Source organism: Alosa alosa, chromosome 10 (genome assembly GCF_017589495.1).
Source record: "Alosa alosa isolate M-15738 ecotype Scorff River chromosome 10, AALO_Geno_1.1, whole genome shotgun sequence".
Lineage (NCBI taxonomy): Eukaryota > Metazoa > Chordata > Actinopteri > Clupeiformes > Clupeidae > Alosa > Alosa alosa.
In genome coordinates, this window is record NC_063198.1 from 20,596,759 (window position 1) to 20,619,295 (window position 22,537).

Below are 22,537 nucleotides of genomic sequence, written 5' to 3' on the forward strand. Positions count from 1 at the left end.
AACACACATAGATAAAACAAAAGGCACACACACACATAAGCACACACACTCATCAAATGACAAGCTCATTTAAAAACAAAAACTCACATACACACACCAACTCCACCACCCGTCAAATGCTAGAGGCACACATTTACAACAAAAACTTTTCAGACTGTATACGCACACCAAACTTAGACAAGACACACTCCGAGACAAACACACACACACACACACACACACACACACACACACACAAAAAAACAGCAGAGGACACAAGGACCATAAAACAAGTCATCATTTATCATTCAGGCAATCATCACAAGTCTCATCAATCCAACTCCAGACCCAGAACTCACAGCTATTGGTGTCATTGGCCACAGCGACGATTCCCATTGGCTGCTGCGGGATGTCGGCACGCAGGACCTTCATGTCGCCGCCCACATACTTGTCAGCCCTGAGGACAGAGCGCCGGACCCAGTCGGTCCAGAAGATGTAGTCTCCATACACAGCCAACCCGAATGGGTGCACTGGCTCATTCTTTAGAACCACCTGTAGGGGGAGACAGCGAGAGGGAGATCACGCACAGCACAAGAAGCCTCACATGACCCTGACATCAGGCTGCAAACTGACCCATACTGATCTACCCAACACCAGACTGACCCATACTGATCTACCCAAGACCAGACTGACCCATACTGATCCACCCGAGACCAAACTGACCCATAGTGATCCACCTAAGACCAGAGACAGAAAAAGTGAGGATGTATTCTACTAAAGCATCAGCAGTGGTAATACATGTTAATGTGCTCTTGCTCACATGCACGTGTGTGTGTGTGTGTCTGTTTGTGTGTGTATGTGTGTGTGTGTGTGTATGGGTGGGTGTGTATCTTATAGTTTCAAAGAACTTACAGATCTGAACAATAAAAGATTGACACCAACAAAAAATGAAGGTTTATAAATTATGTGTGTAACAGTGCATTTGTGTACTGTATGTGATTGTTACTGTGTGTTTGTTTGTGTGTGTTTGTGTGTGTGTGTGTGGTGGTGTGTGCGCCACGGAGAGAGACTCACGTAGCGATGACTGCCATCGTATTCACAGCGTTCAATCTTGTCGAGCGTGGCATCGCTGAAGTAGAGCTTCTCGGCGCGGTGGTCGATGGCCAGGCCGTTGGGCGTGCGGATGTCATTGGCGATGATCACCAGGATGTTGGCACCAGACAGCGTGGAGCGCATGATACAGGGTGACTGCTCATTCCAGTTAGTCCAGAACATCAGACTAAAGACAAGGAGAGAGGGAGGAGAGAGAGAGAGAGAGAGAGAGAGAGAGAGGGAAGAAAGAGAGAGGGAAAGGGAGAGAGAGAGAGAGAAGGAAAGAGGGAAAGGGAGACAGAGGGAGAAGAGATAAAGAGGGAGAGAGGGAGAAGAGGAGAGAAAGAGAGAGAAGGAGAGAGAAAGAGAGAGAAGAGAGAAGAGAGAAAAAGGGGGAAGACAAACATATAAAGGAGTAAGAGATGGATGCACAGACAGAGAGAGAGAGAAAAAAAAACATCTCTGTTTGTTATTTACTTCTTATCAACAGTACATGGCTAGTGTGTGATGAAGGAGCATTTATGTGGACTTGTGGTCAACATGCAGTGGTCCAGCTCCTGAAAGGGAATTCACATCCTTGAGTAGGAAGGGCATTGATATCCACACTAAATATATCATGAACTGACAGCAACTTAAATACACATAACAATATATCTCCTGTTGACCCTTTCCCCTTTCCCAGAATGCACTGAGGCAGTGCCACACTCACTTCTGGCACTCGTCCAGTGCAAATGCTCTGGGGTGATCGTCTCCGGACATGGTGACCACCACCTCGCGGTCGAAGGCCCCGTGGCGGTTCTGGTCCACCGTGTGGCGGGTGATGGTGGAGGTGGTGTAGCTGGTCCAGTACAGGGTGTCCCACGCTCGATGATACGCCAGGCCCTCAACTGACCCCACATCTGGGGAGGAGGAGAGAGAGAGGGGAAGTGTGAGTGTGTGTGTCAGAGTTTCCATTGTCCGGACATTGGCCGGAAAAAAAATGAAATGTCCGACAAAATGAAATCTCTCCGGTCAAATTGTCCAATTGAAATTGGCTAATCCCGTCCCCTAATGCAATCTGAATTTGAGAATAAGCCTTAATATGTAATCCTATATTATACGTCCTCTGGCTATGTTTTTAAATGAACAGGCTCTACCGTTTGAAAAGTAAGCTATTAAACAACACGCATAGCCTATGTTGCATTTCAAATAGGAAGCGCACGCCTAAAACGTCCATGGTAAACAACGAATAACTGAGTGAGGCGGTTCAAACATGGCCAGGCCCAGGCAGACTAGCCTTAAACGTTTTTTCAGAAGCCAGACGCGATGGATGATGATAAATTGGTAACGTCTCAAGCCTCAGATGTCCGGTCAACTCCACCACCACCAGATAAAAAGCAGAAGTGTCGGGCGTATCGTAAGTGTCGGAATCAGTGACATTGGAAGTGGAGTTGCGGGGGGTGCGGCCGCTCCAAGACACTGTCATTCTCTGTGTACACTGGACATGCAAAGTGTTCTTTACCCAAAGCATACAGTAGGCCTATGCGTTCTCTGTCTACGATCTGCAGGGTTAGGGCCTCCTCAACGAGGCGATTACTGGTCCATGGATAATTTTTGGCACAATTAAACGGTATCATTGAACCGCGCCGAAAGAAAAAGAAACTAAACATTTCCCAGAATAGAAAACATTTCTTAATTTATTGTTATCAAATAAAGAGGCATAGCATTAGGGGGTAGTGGTGTGAGCCATTCTTGTGTGTCGATTCTGTGTAAGTTAAACAGTCATCACTGGAGATAACGTGGGTAGCAGCAACAAACAACGTAGCCTTTTTAAAACAACGAACGAAGGGGACTCTTGCTGTCCATGAAAATATACTGGCTAGATCTTGTTAGGCATGTTTAAGTTAGGCTAATGAACATGTTGCATTCTATACAGCCTGATTATGTCATTCTTTAAGCTACATAGCCTGTCTCCAGTTTTCCTCAATTTGACTAATTAAGAAGGGATAATAGGATATTTGACCGGCATATCATCAAAATGTCCGGAAAACGAAACCTCTGCCGGTCACTTTGACCGGCACCATTTTTTTCTAGCGGAAACTCTGGTGTGTGTACAGTATGTGCGTACAGTATGTGTGTGTGTGTGTGTGTGTGTGTGTGTGTGTGTAAAGAACTTTAACACTACTTTATTACACCATTGTTTAACTTTCTCACATGAGTACACCAATAAAAACACACAGAGCAGATACAGTAAAATACCAGTAATTGCTTATAAAAGGTTTAGACAATTACATTGCAAAACAAGTGGCCGACAGACTGAAAAACATCAACCTGGACAGAACATCTGATCTTATCAAAACTCATATCCTCCATTGTTCACTTGACATTAATCGAAATGATAACGCAATGTCTCCTTCATCTCTCAGTTCATTGACTTTAAAGTATTTCCAGTAAACTGTAATGCTGCGCTCCTTCAGCTGGCGTGAGGAGATCAGGAGTGAACTGGACACAGGCAGCAGCAAGCGTAGGAGGAACAGATGGAGGAGAGGAAAGGAAAGAAGAGTGAAAAAGGAAGAGAGAGAAAGGGAGAGGAGGAGTGTGTGGTCCCTCACAGATGTGTGTGAGGGTGTCAGTAGCACTTTGAGTGCAGCAAGAGAGGGAAGGGGGGGTCATGCCAACTAGGACATGACAGCTCAGTGTTAGTCATCTCACTCACACACACACACACACACACACACACACACACACACACACACACACACACACACACACACACACACACACACTGAGACAACCAAGAGCTGTTGATCTGGAGTGAGTAAACCTGGGGAGCAAGCCTGCTATGTGACTGTCAGTAGTTGCTTTCAGACATAGGTGTAAGTCAGCATGTTCTGCGGATGTCAAGCGGTTGGCCCGTATATCTGAACAACATAACCGGCCATTTGGAATTCCGAACTTAGCCGGCTCTGACACTACTCCCCACCTAGTATTTCCGACGAACATTATTTAAATGAGCTCGTGTCTGAGCTCAACGAAGCAAAGAACATGCAGAGATTCTGTTCATGTGCGTGTTCAACCGCGTTCAACCCTATTCAACCACACAGAGATTCTGTTCATGTGCGCTGGTGTCATTCACACATAATGTCCGTATGTTTGCATCCTATCTGAATCACCCGAAGGGTCAGACCTCCGTTTGATAAAGAGGACATATCTGAAAGCAGCTAGTGAGAGTAGGAGCTGAGCATAAGGCCTGGGCCTCCTCACGGCTCTACAACACAGCTCTGCTCTCCTCCTCTCCTACTCTCCTTTCCTCCCACTCTGGGCACACAGGTCTGAGGAGAGAGAGAGAGAAAGAAATAAAGAAAGTGATAAAGAGAGAAAGAAAAAAAGAAAGAAAGAAAGAAAGAAAGAAAGAGAGAGAGAGAGAGAGAGAATGCAAGCCCATTTAATGCCCACTCATATCAACCTAATGAGTAAACTTTGGACCCACAGAAGATTCTAGAAACCTTGCCACAGACACACACTTGTTCTCTCTCTTCCTTCCTACCTCTCTCTCTCTTTCTCTCTTCACCTCTCTGTCTCTCTCTTTCTCTCCTTCTCTCTCGGCCGGACGCCACCTCCTTGAGGCAGCCGATTTCCCCCCCGATTCCAGACAAAACGGTGGTTTTGGACGCACATAAAAGCCAATTCCGTTGGGAGGACAGTTGGCCAGAGCAGACCATCCACCCAGATTGCCTAGTGACCGCAGGCCTCTGAGGAGTGGGAGAGGCACTCCACCACCCTTCCTCTGATGGGCATCCCACAATGCAACAGGAGAGCAACACATCTCAGAAGAGATGATTAGCATTGCGCTAATGGGTATTGGGCTAAGGGCAACATTGGCATTCAGCTGTGGAAATTAGCATTGCGCTAATGGGCATTGGGCAACATTGGCTTTCCAATGTAGAAATTAGGCCTAGATGGGGACGACACTCCAAACCCACAAAGGGGAATCGGACTGAGGTTTTCCGCCATCCATGTAAACACACAGTCCATGAGAAAAGACTGAACTATGAGGCTGCGAATGCTCCAAAATTAACAAAACATGATGAAAGAATATGCTGGAGCCAAAATAACCACCAGTGGACAAAAAGAGTATTACATGTGTACTCGCCATAGAGAATGAATGGGGGAAATTGCTTGGAGGTTTGAGGTTATAGTTTGACGATGTCGTACTCCCGTGCGGGCCGGTTGCTATATACCACGGACATGTTTTGGGGGGCCACCCAAAATGAGGTTGAAAATCATGGTTGAAATGCACACAAAGACCCACCAAACTGTACATACATGTACTTTCTGTAATTTGGCCATATCAGATCACTCTTTTTGGTGGTTTAATGTTGATACTTTATACTTTTTTCTTTTCCCTGTTTTTGTTGGTCACACACATTGACGGGGTGTTGAAGGTTAAATATGTTATGTGTTGCACTGATTATAGATATTCCTTTCCTGTAGCTGTCTTTTTTGTTAAAGGTCCACACACACACACACACAAAAACAAGACTGAAAAACAGCAGGTTTATGGCTGCGATCTGTCCTACTTTAGAGACAGTAGTTTACTACCTAAGGCAACAGGTGAACCCTATCTTTATTGTTCACACAGTGTGTGTGCATGCGTGAGGGGAGTGGGAGGCTGTTTCACGACATATACAGTTCATTCTGCTTGTCTTTGAAAAATACCCGCCTCTAATTCAACCTTGGGCATGTTGAGTAAACAATATAAAACAGTAGCTCTGTAAATTACTGTCAGTGTGCCCTGATTTAGCCCTGACCAGAGACCTAACCAGTCCTAATGTACGCAATCCGCGCATGTACATACACACACACACACACACACACTCACAGAGCTTCTACAAGTCACATGGGATTGTAGAAGGCATTTCTGACTTTGAGGAATGTATTGATCTGTAAAGCAGTGGTAACCTTCCCATCTGCAATTGCCTGGTGAACAAACCAAACAGAGCTCTCTCGCTCGCTCTCTCATACATACACACACACACACATGCACGCGCACACACACAGTACAGAGTTCAAAGGACACCCGTAATCTCGTCCCTGCTCTTTCCAATCTCCCAGTTCCCTCCCTCGCCTTTCAACTCTGTGTGTTGTGGATCGTGGAGAATCAGTCTGGCGATGCCCTCAGACTTGTGAAAGACTGACTGATGAACTACCTGGATGGGCAGGGATCTGGCTGCGCCCTTCCCACCCCACTCCCTTCACCCCTACACCTGCCCCCATCCATATCTTCTGGCACTTGACAGAAGAAGGGGAGGAAGAAAACAGCATAGGAAAGGGCTGATTGAAGCAGTGATCAGCGTTCACAACGGCAGAGCCCCAGGTGTCCATGGACTCAGCCCCGGAGGACAGAAGCCAGAGAACAGAAGCAGGGGAGCTTTCCTTTTACCGGAAGGAGAACAAGAGTCCCGCTGATTGCCGGACTGGCCGGATTATTTTTCGACTAAAGCTGCCGTGATTTCACCGCTGAATGTGGACACTGGAGGAGCTTCAAAAGTTACTCACGTCTGGGAGGTTAGGACTGAGGCTGAATGCAAGACTGGTGAAAGACTACACACACACACACACACACACACAGAGAACACTGAGGCCTGACTTGCCAGTTAACCGAATGTGCGAATTTATGTGTGTATGACTGAGCTACTACTTTTGCAACAGAACAATGTCTGAACAATCCCAGTATTGAGCGAGAAGAGTTTAGTTTTATAGCTGGAGTAAATCAGTATGTGGGAGTGCTGCTATGTCGATGTTAGGATTGTGATTTATACATTAAATATTAAACTAAATGTCTCACTGCTGGACTTCAAAGAAAATGACTCAAAATCAATTCAAAGGAAGTGACTCAAAGGACTAATTTCATCACAAGAGGCAAACTGTAACGCCCAGTATATCTTGGGTGAGGCTCAGTTAAAATTGCTTGTAAACGCAGGACTGCTTAAACTTGAAAGACTGCACTGCCTGGATCTTAGGTAAGAGTTTAGACTTTAGACAGGGAAGTGATTATAGGGCTTAGAAAAAACTGCCTGTGAAAATTTACAACCAGAATGACTTTGGATAACATTGTATGGATTATCTCGATGCGGGAGCTGATCAAGGACAGAGTCTGAGGTTGGCAGACAGGTGTGGGCAGGTTTAACCTGGCCGTGATGGATAACATTACAGACCCCTTAGTTAATCTCTCCAGGCCAGAGGTGGGAATAGTGGAACGGGTGGTTGTGCCCATTCTGGACACCCTCATCCTGGTCACTGGTATTCTGGGACACTCACTGGTCATCCTCATCCTATCCCGGAAGCAGAGGGGGCGAGGAAATGGCGGGGCGTCCAACCGGACTGGACAAGCGGGATCGGCGAGTGGTCACTCCACTGATACTCTCCTGCTGTCGCTCAGCGCTGCCGACCTGCTCCTGCTCGCCTGCCTGCCCTTCCACACTGTCGCGATAGCAACAGGACACTGGCCGTTCGGCGGCCCTGCGTGCAAGCTGATGGGCTTCCTCGGGGCGGCGTGCACCTCGGCCAGCGCCTTCACGCTAGCCGCGCTGGCCACCGCACGCTACCTCATCGTGGTGCACCCGACGAAGGCGTATCGCTGGTGCAGGGATGCCCGCCATGTTAAGCTGGCCACGGCTGGCCTCTGGGTGCCCGCGGCGGCCCTGGCCGCGCCACAGTTCACCTGGCGCACACTGGACTGCAGCACCAACGTGGTGCGGGAACACTTGCAGGACCTTGTCTGCTTCAACTTCCTGTCGCCCGAGGGCCAGGTGGCATACGGCGTGTGCCACTTCCTGCTGGCGTTTGCGCTGCCCCTAGGGGTCATTGCCATGGCGTACGGCCGCATCTATGTCTTCCTGCGCCAGACAAGGCTGCAGCAGACGGCGGTGGATCGGCTGGAGCGCTATCAGAACCAGGTGACCCAGACGTCGGCGCTGCTGGTACTCGCCTTCACCCTCTGCTGGCTGCCGTCCTACGGCTTCATGTTCGCCCAGCTGGCGGCCAATGCGCCGATGACCGGCACCGCCCCGCGCCACGGGGGATTCGCCACGTTCGCCCGCGTCATGGCCACCTCTGCCACCGTGGCCAATCCCATCCTCTACAGCTTCATGTCCCAGAAGTTCAGGAAGGAACTCACAGAGCTGGGCCGGAGGAGCTGTAAGGACCGATTTGTGTGACGGACCAGGCTGAAACCTGGTTCAAAGAAAGGACCTTTGGACACATGCTTACAGTATTAGCCTACTAAAAGAGTAGCCTAACAAAACAAATCACTTGTTATCTGCTAGTCTTCCACAATTCAAGCGCCTCTGCAGCATGACGAACACGGAACATTGTAGCAGTAAACAGTCACTTCATCATATCAGTTTACTCTCATTGGAATGATGCTGTGTTCAAGTTCACCATGGTGTAGGCAGTCATCAGATGTGCACAACTTTGGGTAGTATGTGTGTGTGTGTGTGTGTGTGTGTGTGTGTGTCTGTTTGTGTGTGTTTGTATGTGTGTGTGTGTACGGTTGATTTACAGTAGCAAGGTGGGAAATGACCTGACTGTTGAGTTACAGTTAGTCATGTTGTGTAAGGTGTGGCTGTGGCCAACAACAGCCTGAAAATAAAGATAATATTCCACTGCACGTTAGTGTGTCCTTTTATAGGGCGAACGCTAAAATACACATGAGCAGATGAATTAACAACACAGAGCCTGCACACTAATGGTTTGCAGTAGGCTACTGAACTCCAACAACACCATGTGGAAGTATTTAAAGACTTTCCATGTTCAAAATGATTTGGCTTTCTAGATACTCCCCTTATTACACCATGTTCCGGACACACAGACACACACACACACACGCACATGCACTTCTTGTCTGACCAACTTTCCATTAAGACAAAGGAAGAACATGCTGATTTGTTTGTAGTCTTTGTGTAAATGTATGCCAAAGAGGGGCTCGATGTGAAAACAACCTGTTTATTATCAAAGGAAATATAAAAGAACTGGCTGTGACTTCAGACAGCTCTCTCTCCCTCTTTTACACACACACACACACACACACACACACATTGAAGAGCTTTTGTGAGTGAGCCTTCCCAGCTGTGGGCTCATTAAGCAGCCCTTTTTCCCCCAACTCTGCTTTGGGTGCTGTGTCTCTTGTGTTTGTGCACTCTCGACAACACAGCCTTGAGCCTTTCATGAAAAAATTGATGCTTCACAAGGTGAGAGAGGCAGAGAGTGAGAGATAAAGTGTGTGTGTGAGAGAGAGGAGAGAGACAGAGAGAGAGAGAGAGACAGATAGAGACAGAGAGAGAGAGAGAGAGAAAGTATTCATGTGTGTGAGGAAGAGAGAGGAGACAAAGCAAGACAGAGAGAGAAAAGAGAAAGAGAGCTTGGAGCAACCTTTAGTGAATCTGCCCGTACAACACAAGGCTTTCTGTATTACTGAGCAGCCAGAATGTCCATGGACGGGGTCTGGCAGGCTTTGTACGTAAACATGCCGTGAGACATGCTGTGAGGCGCGATACACTGTGCCACACTCAGGCCAGCACAGTCATCAGACAGAATGCCAGCGCACAACTCCACTGGCCCTGGTGAGTCAGACAAGCAGGGAGACAGACAGAGCGCTCAGACGGTGTCAGCAATCAGACGAGCAATCAGACAAGTGAGAGAGGAAGCGGGTAAACAAACACTGACATGCGGCCTGGCTGGATGGAAAGTGTGTGTGTTTGTGTGTGTGTGTGTGTGGGGGGGGGATGGAAATGGGAGGAATAAAGAACTGGAGAATGAAGAGAATAGAGAGGGGAGGAAAAGTGACACAGACAGAGAAAAACAAAAAAACGCAAAATAAAACGGCTGAGGAGAGAAAAGTTTAGGCCATTGGCGGCAACATTGGCATCTTTGGATTTGACGCTCAAGAGATGGAACAATTTTCTAAACTTTGGCATGCCAGTGGGCGTTGGCCTTAAAGGAAAACAAAAATGCGCGGACTCACTGTCCACCACAGTCTTGCGGTCCGAGCCGTCGTCGTTGATCTGCTGGATGTTGCCGAAGTGGATGTCGCTGAAGAAGATGCGGTTGGCGCCCTTGCCGCCGCCGCCACGGTAGTCAAAGGTCAGCGCGATGACGTTCTTCATGTGGTCCGGGTCCTCGAACGGCTTGATGGGCGCGTTGAGGTTGTTTTCATCCGACAGGTGCACGCTCTTCAGGATGGTCCGCTCCGAATAGAGCAGGTAGCCGTCGTAGTCGCGGCAACTGCTGCCGTCCTCCGCCAGCATGCCGTGGGCGCAGGCACAGGTGCGCTGGCCGTTGCCACGGAAAAGACAGAGCTGCTGGCAGCCTCCATTGTTGTCTTTGCACACGTTGGTTCCTGAGAAAAGGAACCCAGACATCATTATCTGCTCTGTCAATCATCCGCATATAGAATAATGCATTCAGTGCACCGACTTAATTAGGTTAATTGAGATGTTGGGATTAATTGAGTTAGTGGAGAGAAATTAAAAATGCCACTCTTGTATTTTTATCACATGCCGGTACATGGTACATGTCCAAAACTGTTAGACTGACAGGGCCGACGTCACTAGCAAAGTATTCATTAGCATAGGAAGGTAATAAGGAATATGATCAGATGTACATTACATGTAAATGTCCTGGGACAGTATACAGTACAGCATAAAGAACAATTAGTTAAATAAATTGAACAGAATTTTACTTTTTTTTCTGTAATATTTTTTGGTCACATACAGTTCCATGGTAATTAATGGTAACATATTTTACCAACATTTGATAATTTTATCCTCCCTGAGGTATGTGTTCCTTATCCTACTGCCTAACGTGGTGTGTGTGTGTGTAATGTATTTGTGTGTTGTATGTGGTCCTTACCCTGCTGCCTAGCGCGGTTGAACACCTTTATGTCTTTGAGCTGCACGCCGATGCCAGTCCTCAGGGAGACAGACTCCGTGGCATTGTCTTTGTTTCCCCTCTTAATGGAGCCGTTGGCATGGGTCCTACAGAGAGAACAAAGATTCAATATCAGCACCACTTAAATACAGGTTACATGCACATTAAAGTACCTCAAAGCACTAGATAGTCTAGGGTTTAAGCAAACATCAAGTGCTACTGATCTGGATTTTGAAACTATATGCATCAACTTTTATCTATGTTTTCTAAATTGGTATGACTTCTAGTGCTCTCTAATGCTTGGAAACAATTCTGCAGTTGACGCTGTGGAAGGTTGCTACCACAAACACAAACACAAACACAAACACAAACACAAACACAAGCAAACCCAGCCGACCCTATACAAACACACATACACAGACCTGTCGCTCCAGTAGATGTAGTTCTCAAACACAGACACGGAGAACATGTCCATGTTGTTGCTATTGAGCACCACTTCGCGGTTCTCTCCTGTCTCCAAGTTGATGCGCTCAATTTTGTCCGTCCGAGCATCACACCAATACAGCAGACCTTCCTGTGAAACACAACAGAAAGAGCTCACAAGCGCACAATACTGCTGTGGGTCTAAGAGTTCAACAATCAATAATTGAGTCTGTTCTCACACAGTCTGCACTCACACACACACATATATATATATTTATGCACTACTCACAAAAAGTCAGGGATATTCGGCTTTCGGGTGAAATTTCAGGATGAACCTAAAATCCACTATAACCTTTACAGGTGAACTTAATGTGACCTTCTCTAAACTTTTGAACGTGCATGTCCAGCAGTTCAATGTTTCAGTACTTTCTCACCCGAAAGCCAGATATCCCTAACTTTTTGTGAGTAATGTGTGTGTGTGTGTGTGTGTACTGTATGTGTGTGTTTGTTCTGGCAGGCAGAGTAATTCAATATGTTAGCTTGAGAGGTGAGAATGCATTAGCTTGCGTGTGCATGCCTGAGTGTGTACTTACTAATCAATGGAGAGGCGGCAGGTCCATATTGATTAATGGTCGCAGGGGATTCCAGAATAACAAGCGAATTGTGCAAGGGTGTGAGGGAAACCGTGTATGTGTGTGTGTGTGTGTGTTAGAGTGTGGCTACCCGACCCGAGCCCGATGGTAACCGACGGGTCAGGTCGGGTTCGGACAAATATTTAGAAATTGTAGTCGGGTTCGGTTCGGGTTCGGACACATGGGGGCGTTGGAAGCTTTACATTTAAAATAGCTTATTATGTTGGGTAACCAACAGATCTGCTTTACATGATGCAAACGTTTGTTTTTTGAGAATAAAATAAAATGTAAAAAAGACCTAACAGCTTTCTTCCTGTGTGCAAAATTTGTTTATGTAGCCGTGACAACGCATGTGCATTTCAGGCGGCACGTCTTGGGTGATGTTAAAAAAAAGTTGGTAGCCTATCAGGAGATTTTAAGACCAAAGAAAACTAAGCAAATTAAGTCTAGGCCTACTATTTGAAGGCAGTCCTATTTGCGTTGCATACTGTGGTAAAGACATAGGCTACCGGGTATAGGCTATAAGGTCGCCTCCTGCTCAACTGGAGGATGATTTTGAGTTGCCCCAATTAACGCTGATGCTGCATATGGATCAGTGACAGAGGGACTGTAGTTTCAAAGACTGTTGCAGTTCATTTCAAGACTTTTCGGCCAATGGTAAGACTAGAATTCTACTTGCTTGGGCCTCTTTGTTAATGTGCGCTGTGTGTGACCTTGGCGCAGTGTGCACGCCATCTGATTCTGTAGACAAGAATTCCATTTGTTGTTTGTTCCGTTTAATGGGCTAAAGACAGGCTATCCACAAACGTGAACGTTTAATCACCAGCATGGGAATAACTGAGGCATCATCTGCGTCGGGCTCGGGTGGGGTTCGGACATAAAAATGAAAATGCCTGTCAGCTTCGGGTCGGGTTCGGACGCAACTCTGTCGGACGCGGGCCGGGTTCGGACAGAAATTTGCGACCCGAACCGCACTCTAGTGTGTGTGTGTGTGTGTGTGTGTGTGTGTGTGTGTGTGTGTGTGTGTGTGTGTGTGGTGTATGTGTGTGTACCTGGTAGTCGATGGAGATGCCGTTTGGCCAGCTGATGCTGACATTGACCAGAACTGCCCTCTGTGATCCATCCAGACGAGACCTCTCAATCCGCGGGTACTGACCCCATTCAGTCCAGAACAGATACCTGTTACAAACACACACACACACACACACACACACCAACAGTAAGAACAGCCGCACGCAGATATGCACAATAAATGCAGCCTCAACAAATACACACATACAATGAAAATGCTGAAGTCAACAGACAACATTGATGATAACAGGTGCATACAAGCTGAGGCAGCCAGACAGAAAAAGACCCAAATACATCTGAGCACTAAAACGGAGAGAAAAGAGAGAGTGAGTGAGAATGAAGAATGAAGTAAAAAAAAGGAGAAGACAGAAGTGACCCATCACCCAGCGCCTCACCCTTTCTCTGGGTGGACAGTGATGGCCCGGGGCTTGTCCAGCCCCTGGGAGATGACCACGTAGCGGAAGGAGCCGTTAAGGCGGGCCACCTCGATCACATCAAAGCCCTGGTCTGTCCAGTAGATGTTCCCTGGGGAGAGAGAGCAGCATGGACAGGACAATGAGAAGGAGAGGATACAATGAACAAAGAGCAGCTGACGAGCCTGGTCCTTGGTGTCTCAGTGCAACTGGACAGCCTGTGTGGTTATGTACAGTGTGTGTGTGTGTGTGTGTGTGTCTGTCTGTCTGTGTGTGTGTATTTTCATTTAGACTGAATAAATGAAGCCATTTCTGTCTGAAGTGAAGCGTATGGGCGTGGTTGTGTGTGTTCTGTGAGAGTTTGTGAATGTGTAAAAGAAAGAATGTGAGTGTGTGTGTGAGTGAGCAAGCATGTGTGTGCTCATGTGTGATCTTATTACAGTCTAGACACACACCTGCAATCCAGTCCACAGCTATGCCCTCTACGCGTCCAATGCCGTTGGTGACCACATCCTCTCTCCACGTCTGGTCCCGCTTGGCCCTGCTGATGGTGCTCAGACCCATGTCCACCCAGTAGATGGTGTCATTTTCTACAGGTCAAAGGTCAAATACAGAATAGTCACATGCACAGAGTGGACACAAGATAGCCCAAAAAATGTCTAATTTCAAAAAAAAAAAAAAGAACCTTATGACTGTCTCAAGATGACATAGAAATAACACACTTCCCCTTTGAGGTTTTGAATAATCAATAAATAAACAAATAATCATAATGGGCTATATTACAATATATTTATAGTGTGAAATGCACAATTCTCCACAATGTGACATACCAGCATGGAAGTCAATGCCGACGGCGAGTGATGTTCCTGATACGGGTACGAGAGCGTCGGACTTGTCTGCAGGGTCCAGTGGGATGCCGCGGATCCCCTCATGCACCGAGTACAGCAGGAAGGACCCGACGCCTGCGGCCAAACAAAGCGTTACACAGAGTTCAGGCTTCACTGTGCCTGTTTGACCTTATGTGCTCTTCAGCTGTGCACCTGCTCCTGGGGTGACTGTTTGTGCATTTGCGGGTATGTACTGTACAGTGTCAGTATGTATGCAGATGTAAGGGCAGCAGTGGCCTACTGGTTAGCACTTCGGACTTGTAACCGGAGGGTTGCCGGTTTGAACCCCGACCAGTAGGCCACGGCTGAAGTGCCCTTGAGCAAGGCACCTAACTGTTCCCCGAGCGGCTCTGTTGTTGCAGGCAGCTCACTGCGCTGGGATTAGTGTGTGCTTCACCTCACTGTGTGTGCAGTGTGTTTCACTAATTCACGGATTGGGATAAATGCAGAGACCAAATTTCCCTCACGGGATCTTATATACTTATACTTAGATGTGTGTTTATGTTTTTGTAGATGAGTGTGTATAAATAGTTCAGTTTCTATGGGTGTACACATGTCTATGTTAATATTCACAAGTATGTGTGTCTTGTGCGTGCAGTGTGTGTGTGTGTGTGTGTGTGTGTGTGTGTGTGTGTGTGTGTGTATGTATGCGTGTATGTGTATGTGCACATAAGTGTGTGTGTGTGTGTGTGTGTGTTTGTGTGAATGCGTGTGTGTATGTGTATGTGCACATAAGTGTGTGTGTGTGTGTGTGTGTGTGTGTGTGTGTGTGTGTGTGTATGTGTATGTGCACATGTGTGTGTGTGTGTGTGTGTGTGTGTTTGTGAGTGAGAGAGTGTGTATGTTTGTTACCTTCACATGACTGTTGGCCACTCTTGAGGCTGTAGCCCGCAGTGCACATGCAGGCTCTGGTGGTGGGGGAGGTAGGGAGGCATAACTGGGAGCAGTCACCATTGTTGTTACTGCACATGTTTGAACCTGACACACACACACACACACACAATATATATATAAACACATGTGTGCAACAAATACCGAATTAGAACAAACCTGACCAGACAGACAACAGACTAAAGGACATCACTGAATGATAATAACAATGGGCTCGACAAGGTATGGCCTCGACAAACATGGTCCTCTTTCAATCTCTCTCTCTCTCATTCTCACAAACAAACAAACACACAAACACAAACCTGTCTGCACGGTCTCATTGTAGATCTTCATGTGCATCATAGGGGAGGTGTTGTTGCGGAGGACCTTCCAGTTTCCTCCGTCACTCTTGTCACATGTGCCTATCTGGTCAGTGCCTTGATCTGCCCACCACAGCTTATCGCCTGGGCAACACAACACACCAGACAATCAAGACCAATAAACCAGCCAGTCCCCACCAACACATTGTAATAGTACTGCAAGCAACATGTCCACAAGGACACACATATTCATGCACACAATAGGTACAAACACACACACGCACACACACGCGCACGCACACACACACACACACACACACACACACACCCATTATGGCGAGGGCGGAGGCCTTGTTGAGTTTGCCCTTCATGCCCTCCAGCGTCTCGAAGCCAGATCCATCCAGCTTGCAGCGGTTGATGGTGCTGTTGCCCGTGCTCACCCAGTACAGGTGCTCCGCATGAAAGTCAATGGACAGACCTGTCAGGAGACACACACACACAGAGGGATAGATGAGACATGGATATACATTCACAGCATGTGTATGAGCATTTATAAGTGATGGGAATTCTCAAAATTCTATACATGACGCAGTGGACTCAATAGTGAGCATAATTCAAATAGTAACAGACAACATCCAAGATAACATGAAATGATTTTCATTTGGATTTCTGCATATTCACTGACATGTGTTCTAACTGGACTTTTATGATGAGAACAAAAAATAGTTAAAAGATAATTAGCTCAAGATGTACCATCATCATAGCATAAAACATATCAAACAAGCATTAATCAAATTAAATGCATCTTTGGTACTGCAGAATATGCTAATTCAATCAAGGCTGTTATTGAAATCAGTCTCCAAGACAGTAGAGGGCGCAATTTCATGAGACACTATACAACCCTGCTACATGTGGAGTAGAGTTTACTGCTCCAACTTCTGTCAAAACCATAGTTACTTTGGGCTGATGCTGATTGGTCATGATGTCAGGGCCACTCACCCACTGGGGCTTTCTGATTGGTGAAGAGGACACTGCGGTTGCTACCGTCTGTGTTTGCCATGCTGATGTTGTCTCCGTCCGTCCAGTAGAGCTTTCTACAAGATGAGAAGAGAGAGAGAGAGAGAGAGAGAGAGAGAGAGGGGGGGGAGGCATAGAAAAAGAGAGAACGAGAGAAAGAGAATGAACAAAAACAAATGTGAAGCAGAGAAAGATGGAGGGACAGACCACGAAAGAAGGGAGAAAGGGAAGGAGGGCAAGAGAGAGAGAGAGAGAGAGAGAGAGAGAGAGAGAGAGAAAGAGAAACATAGAGAGGCTGTTGGCTGTTTTGCTCTGGGCAACATGCAACAGTGTGCCTCTCTACCTTAAGTCTTGCATCAGACACATGGCACGTCTCCATGCGGTCTGTGCAGTGCATGAAGTCCATTGTGATGCCCTTTGCCTTTCAAGTATGTGCACAGTGCCCTGAGCTTGTAAATAACATTCTATATTCCTCTTCCATACTCTCTATAGGGAGAGGCGAAATAAACAAGTGGGGGTTTCTGCCTGCTTATCTCTCTTTTTATTCTGCCTTAGTTCATTTCGCTTCGTTTCACAGCAACGTAACTACTAGCAACTAGGTCTGGAGAAGCAGGAGGTCAGGGCTAATTTAGTTCAGCAGCGAAGTGGATTGGCTCAGAACGCCACACAGAGAGCTACGCAGGGCCTACAGTATGAGTAGAGAGATGGTATGAGTCAGTGCTAATGCTGCAGGTTCAATGCATCCTCTGGAGTGTTAGCCTCTCACTTAAGCAGCTTCACTGTGCGTCACTGCTCCATCCCACAGCAGCACATAACATTCTCATAATGCTGTCTGTCTCTCTCTCTCTCACGCATGCATACACACCCACAAACAACCCCCCACACACACCCACAGAGAGAGAGAGGTTTTCATTACCTGAGGTCAATAGACTGGTCTCCACATATGCTCTGTGTGTGTGTGTGTGTGTGTGTGTGTGTGTGTGTGAGAGGGGTGTTCCTTCATTTATACGTGTTGCTATTTTTGGACTGCTTGTTTATGCGTGTTTATGTGTAACTGTGGGCGTGATCGCCTGCTTGATGGACTGTGTGTGCGCTCTTTCCCCCTTCATTTGGACTCTTTGTTTATCTGCCGTTGTTGATGTGTTTGCTTAAGTCTGCCTCTGTGTGTGTGTGTGCGTGTGTGTGTGTGCATGTGTGTGTGTGTGTAAATCTATGCAGGGGGTGGCATTTAAATCCAATCACTACCCCCCTCCAACCTACCCACCTCCCTCTGATTCCTTTCAAATGAGTACAGTGAACACACACGGTAAAATGAATCCCAAAATAGTAGACGTGCGCACACACACACACACACACACACACACACACACACACACATATACACAACAGTCAGTTTCTCTCTCACACACACACACACACACACACACATATACACAACAGTCAGTTTCTCTCTCACACACACACACACACACACACACACACACACACACACACACACACACACACACACACACACACACACACACATACACAACAGTCAGTTTCTCTCTCACACACACACACAGCATCTGCTTCTCATTTTCTCTTACGCCAGAGAAGCCTACGCTGGAAACATTCCTCCAGCTCTGCAAGTCTTTAAAAGAGGGGAAGAAATTAAACGAAAAGAGAAAAACAACGAAGAGGCGTTTTTCATGAAAACGTCTCCTTTAAGCTGGGTACTCACACACGCACACACACACACACACACACACACACACACACACACACACACACACATACACACACACCACAAAGTCTGTTGGTGATTTACGGAGCAGTAGAGGGAGCATTTCCCTTCTCATGTATAATGAGACGAGGAAAAGAAGGGAGACAGAGAGGCGGAGAGACAGAGGGAAGGAGGGAAGGAGGGATGAGGGCAGTGGAGAGGGGAAACAATGAGAGACAGAGGGAAGGAGGGATGAGGGCAGTGGAGAGGGGAAACAATGAGAGACAGAGGGAAGGAGGGATGAGGGCAGTGGAGAGGTGAAACAATGAGAGACAGAGGTAAGGAGGGATGAGGGCAGTGGAGAGGGGAAACAATGAGAGACAGAGGGAAGGAGGGATGAGGGCAGTGGAGAGGTGAAACAATGAGAGACAGAGGGAAGGAGGGATGAGGGCAGTGGAGAGGGGAAACAATGAGAGACAGAGGGAAGGAGGGATGAGGGCAGTGGAGAGGGGAAACAATGAGAGACAGAGGGAAGGAGGGATGAGGGCAGTGGAGAGGTGAAAGATCTTGCCTTTGAAAACACTGAGGAACGCTAAGGCTCATAAGGGCTCATATGTGTGTGTGTGTGTGTGTGTGTGTGTGTGTGGTGTGTGTGTGTGTGTGTGTGTGTGTGTGTGTGTGTGTGTTTAGGTTTATGAGCCTGTGTAAGGGGGAGAGCCTGTGTGACCACAGTAGCTGGATAGTCTATCTAGAGGTGTGTGTGTGTGTGTGTGTGTGTGTGTGTGTGTGTGTGTGTGTGTGTGTGTGTGTAGGTGCACATTTGTGTGTGTGTGCATGTGTGTGTCCACACCCTCACCCTAGAATGGGGTGCAGCACCAGGCAGTGAGGTTTGTCCAGGCCCTGAATCACAGCGTTCTTGAAGGAGCCGTCCAAGCGGGCCACATTAATCTGCTTCTTGTTGGCATCATAGCTGGTCCAGAAAAGGTTCCGAGAGACCCAGTCCACTGCCAGGCCATGGGCATTAGGCAGGTCTGCGGAACCAGTCGGAACAGAGGAAGTGAGACAATCTTACGAGCAAGATTAATTACACAGGAGTGAACGTGTGCAATTACTATAACAGCTAACAGTGTCAATGAACATGTGCACATCTGCCCGAACCCTCTTAAAATGTCCCACGTTCCCGTCAGGATATGGCTTACTGGGTAATGGGTACTAGTAGCTCTAATCCCAGTCAGAAATCTCAAGGCTTTAATAGCCAATGAATTTGCCACCCCCCCCACCTTTTTTTATTTACACGTTAAACGTGGAAGGGGTGCATCAATGAATCCGGAATCTGTGGCAGGCCAATGAATGTGAGAAGGGTAGAGAATGGTCAATGTGTGGAGGGGGAGGGTCCTAGAGATAATCGAGTATGCGTAAACGTCTGTGGGAAGGAGTCAGATATCACAACCTGCTACGTGCGTTTGAACAATGACTCGTTCTTCCGACCTGTGGCTAGTGTGCTAGTGCCCAAGTCTACAGTGTCACAGTCGGATGATGATTCAGAGTCAGAGGTTTGTGTGGCGAAAAAGGCCCCGACCCAACCATTTTCCGGAAGACTGGCTGCGAGAATTCAGCTGGTTGAGGTAAGAAAACAAACTCCATGAACTGCGAATGTTGCAGTTGCTACCCCAGAACTGCAGGGAACACCAAGGTAAGTTTGCCGACACTAGTTAAACACAATCTTAGCCTCAAACATAGAGTATGCCGTTTTTTAAATATTTGTACTGTCATGACAGTGATGGTGCTGTCGGTTTACCTTCTATGTTGCACCTTCAAAGGTGCACAATAAAATGAGACACTGAATTTGAAACAGCACTTTGTAATTTCTGCATCTATTATCAAAGTAATTAGTAATCCAGTGGAAATTAGTAGAAATGTGAATATGTTGGTTAGCATTTTGATTTACGGTGTGTGCCCCCAATTTTCTGGTTGCGCCCCTAAAATAAAAAAGTGAAAAAAAGTCAGTCTGGAGCCCTGAACCTATACAGCTGCCAACTATCAGGGTTCCCACTCTAAGTCAAATGTAAAATTCCATGACTTTTCCCTGACAAAAAAAAAAGAATTTCCTTGACTTACTATACTATTTACTAGTGTAGCATTCAAGAATATTTTACTTTTTAGAGTGAAACATGAATAAAGGAGCATTGAATAAACAAAGTTGGGATACTCAGTAATAAGCGGTAAAGCAAATGACCAAATATGCACCAGTTCTGCATGAAAATATTTGTATTAATGTATTTTGGCAAGTAAATTGGAAAATTCCCTGATATTCCATGACTTTGCCCCAAAAATGATAAAATTCCCTGACTTTCCATGTCTGGAATGGACTTTCCAAAATTCCATGATATTCCAGAAATTCCATGACCAGTGGGAACCCTAAACTATACAACTGCATTTATGTAACAGAATTCACAGCACTTCCAAATGGAGCCAGCCAATGGGAATGTGAGGCAATATCTGACCCCACACACCACATGGGACCTTACCGGCCGACACCACTGTCTCCACGCCGGTGCCGTTGATGAAGGCACGCTTAATGGTCTGCGTGCGGACGTCCGACCAGTAGATACGCTGCTCCAGGGCGTCGTAGTCCACCACCGTCACGTTGTCGATGTCCGGCACGGTGAAGGAGATGATGTAGTTGTAGTAGGGGTTGTAGATGTCCACGCCACGGATTTCGATCTGCCGTGCGTACAGCAGGAACTGACGAGACTCTGCACAGGTGAGGAGTATGTGAGAAAAAAAACAAAGGAGATATACAGTAGCAAGGCATTCATACCATGCTGTTACAATTAAATATTATATTTTCCACACACCAAGCCATACAGAGACAACTACAGACCACATATACAAAGACCCAAAGTGTTCACACACACACACAACTACGTACTGTATAGAGACACAAAAGAGGAAAACTAGAAGGCACTCACAGGCGCACTCCCATACTAGCTCACTCACACACACACACACACACACACACACACACACTAACACTTTGGACAGTTGGACCGAATCCAGCAGGAGATAGGAGCTTTGTGTAAACTCCTGTATCCCACTCGTGCCAACCCAAACAGAGCTGACAGACGGGAGAGGAAGGGAGGAGGAGAGTGACTGAGTGAAACAGAGGGAGGGAGGGAGAGATAAATGAACTGAGGGATGATGAAGAGAGGAAGATAGGAGAGTTGAAAGACAAGAGATTCATTGGACCAGCCTGTCAGGTAATGTGTTGCAGGGACAGTGTGTGTGTGTGTGTGTGTGTGTGTGTGTGTGTGTGTGTGTGTGGTGTAGAAAGCTCTATAATGGACAGTGGGAGGCTAATGTATGGTTGGAGAGCATTGCTGCACTCAAACAAATGACTTTGCAGCAGCTCTACATTTGGTGGCCACTTATACAAGAACCAAGAAAACGGTAAAGCACGCAATTGGTGGCTACGTTGTTATCATGACGACAGGCAAGCAGTGACTGTTGTCATGGCAACAGGGTCTTACCGAAGCAGGTGTGCTTGTCTGGTCCCAGGCGCATCAGGTGGGGACAGGCGCAGGCGAACGTCTGGTTGTAGTTGATCAGACAGAGGTGGGAGCACGGTCCCAGTCCATCATTACCAGCACATGGGTTAGGAGCTGAGAGGGGAGAGAGAGAGAGAGAGAGAGAGAGAGAGAGAGAGAGAGAATGTGGAGAGAACAAAGAGGAAAAGAGTGAAAATATATTAAACCATTAAAGGAAGAATAACAGTGGGAGACAGAATGAGAGCTACTAACACTGCACATTAGGAGAGTGCTGTGACCATGTTAATAGCCAAACAGACAGTGTCCACTGATGGGTTTTCAATTGAGCATGTGATACTGGCATCAGCTTCTTTTCTTCTACCGGAGAAACAATTGATGCTGGAGGCAGATGTTTGATGCAACATCCCTCAGACATTATGAGAATAACAAAGCATGGCAGACTGTGCAAGAGGGAGAAGTGTGAGCACTCATACACACACTCACACATACTCACACAGGTTGACCCCCATCACTAGGGGGGTTAATCCATCTCACCCTGATGGTGTTGTGGTGAGAGTGAGTGTGAGTAAACAGCTGTCCGGTGCCATCTCTCTACCTTCCTCTTCCTGCTAGATAAACGCTCACGACGGCCCTCAACGCTCGCTTATCTGACACTGCAGATAACTCCAGCT

General features: G+C 47.0%; 2 protein-coding genes across 7 annotated transcripts in view; one reads left to right on the forward strand and one right to left on the reverse strand.

The window, feature by feature from the left end:
• Positions 1-22,537, reverse strand: part of LOC125302452 (low-density lipoprotein receptor-related protein 1-like) — a 159,986-nt gene that overhangs the window by 32,001 nt on the left and 105,448 nt on the right. For 3 of the 6 annotated variants that reach the window (XM_048255626.1, XM_048255625.1, XM_048255622.1), the window contains 17 exons: positions 21,849-21,980; positions 20,847-21,074; positions 19,175-19,349; positions 16,596-16,690; positions 15,925-16,074; positions 15,600-15,740; positions 15,259-15,384; positions 14,350-14,481; positions 13,975-14,109; positions 13,502-13,631; positions 13,088-13,214; positions 11,403-11,554; positions 10,963-11,087; positions 10,076-10,450; positions 1,781-1,970; positions 1,054-1,258; positions 339-531 (listed from right to left, as the gene is read on the reverse strand). In XM_048255626.1, coding sequence (XP_048111583.1) covers positions 339-531; positions 1,054-1,258; positions 1,781-1,970; positions 10,076-10,450; positions 10,963-11,087; positions 11,403-11,554; positions 13,088-13,214; positions 13,502-13,631; positions 13,975-14,109; positions 14,350-14,481; positions 15,259-15,384; positions 15,600-15,740; positions 15,925-16,074; positions 16,596-16,690; positions 19,175-19,349; positions 20,847-21,074; positions 21,849-21,980 — 2,811 coding nt within the window. Of the gene's footprint in view, positions 1-338; positions 532-1,053; positions 1,259-1,780; positions 1,971-10,075; positions 10,451-10,962; positions 11,088-11,396; positions 11,555-13,087; positions 13,215-13,501; positions 13,632-13,974; positions 14,110-14,349; positions 14,482-15,258; positions 15,385-15,599; positions 15,741-15,924; positions 16,075-16,595; positions 16,691-19,174; positions 19,350-20,846; positions 21,075-21,848; positions 21,981-22,537 lie in introns of all 6 variants that reach the window. The other 3 variants (XM_048255624.1, XM_048255623.1, XM_048255621.1) reach the window with 1 other exon arrangement.
• Positions 6,205-8,720, forward strand: LOC125302453 (delta-type opioid receptor). Its single transcript, XM_048255627.1, has one exon. It carries the CDS (start codon positions 7,251-7,253, stop codon positions 8,268-8,270), a length of 1,020 nt encoding a protein of 339 aa, XP_048111584.1. The 5' UTR covers positions 6,205-7,250; the 3' UTR covers positions 8,271-8,720.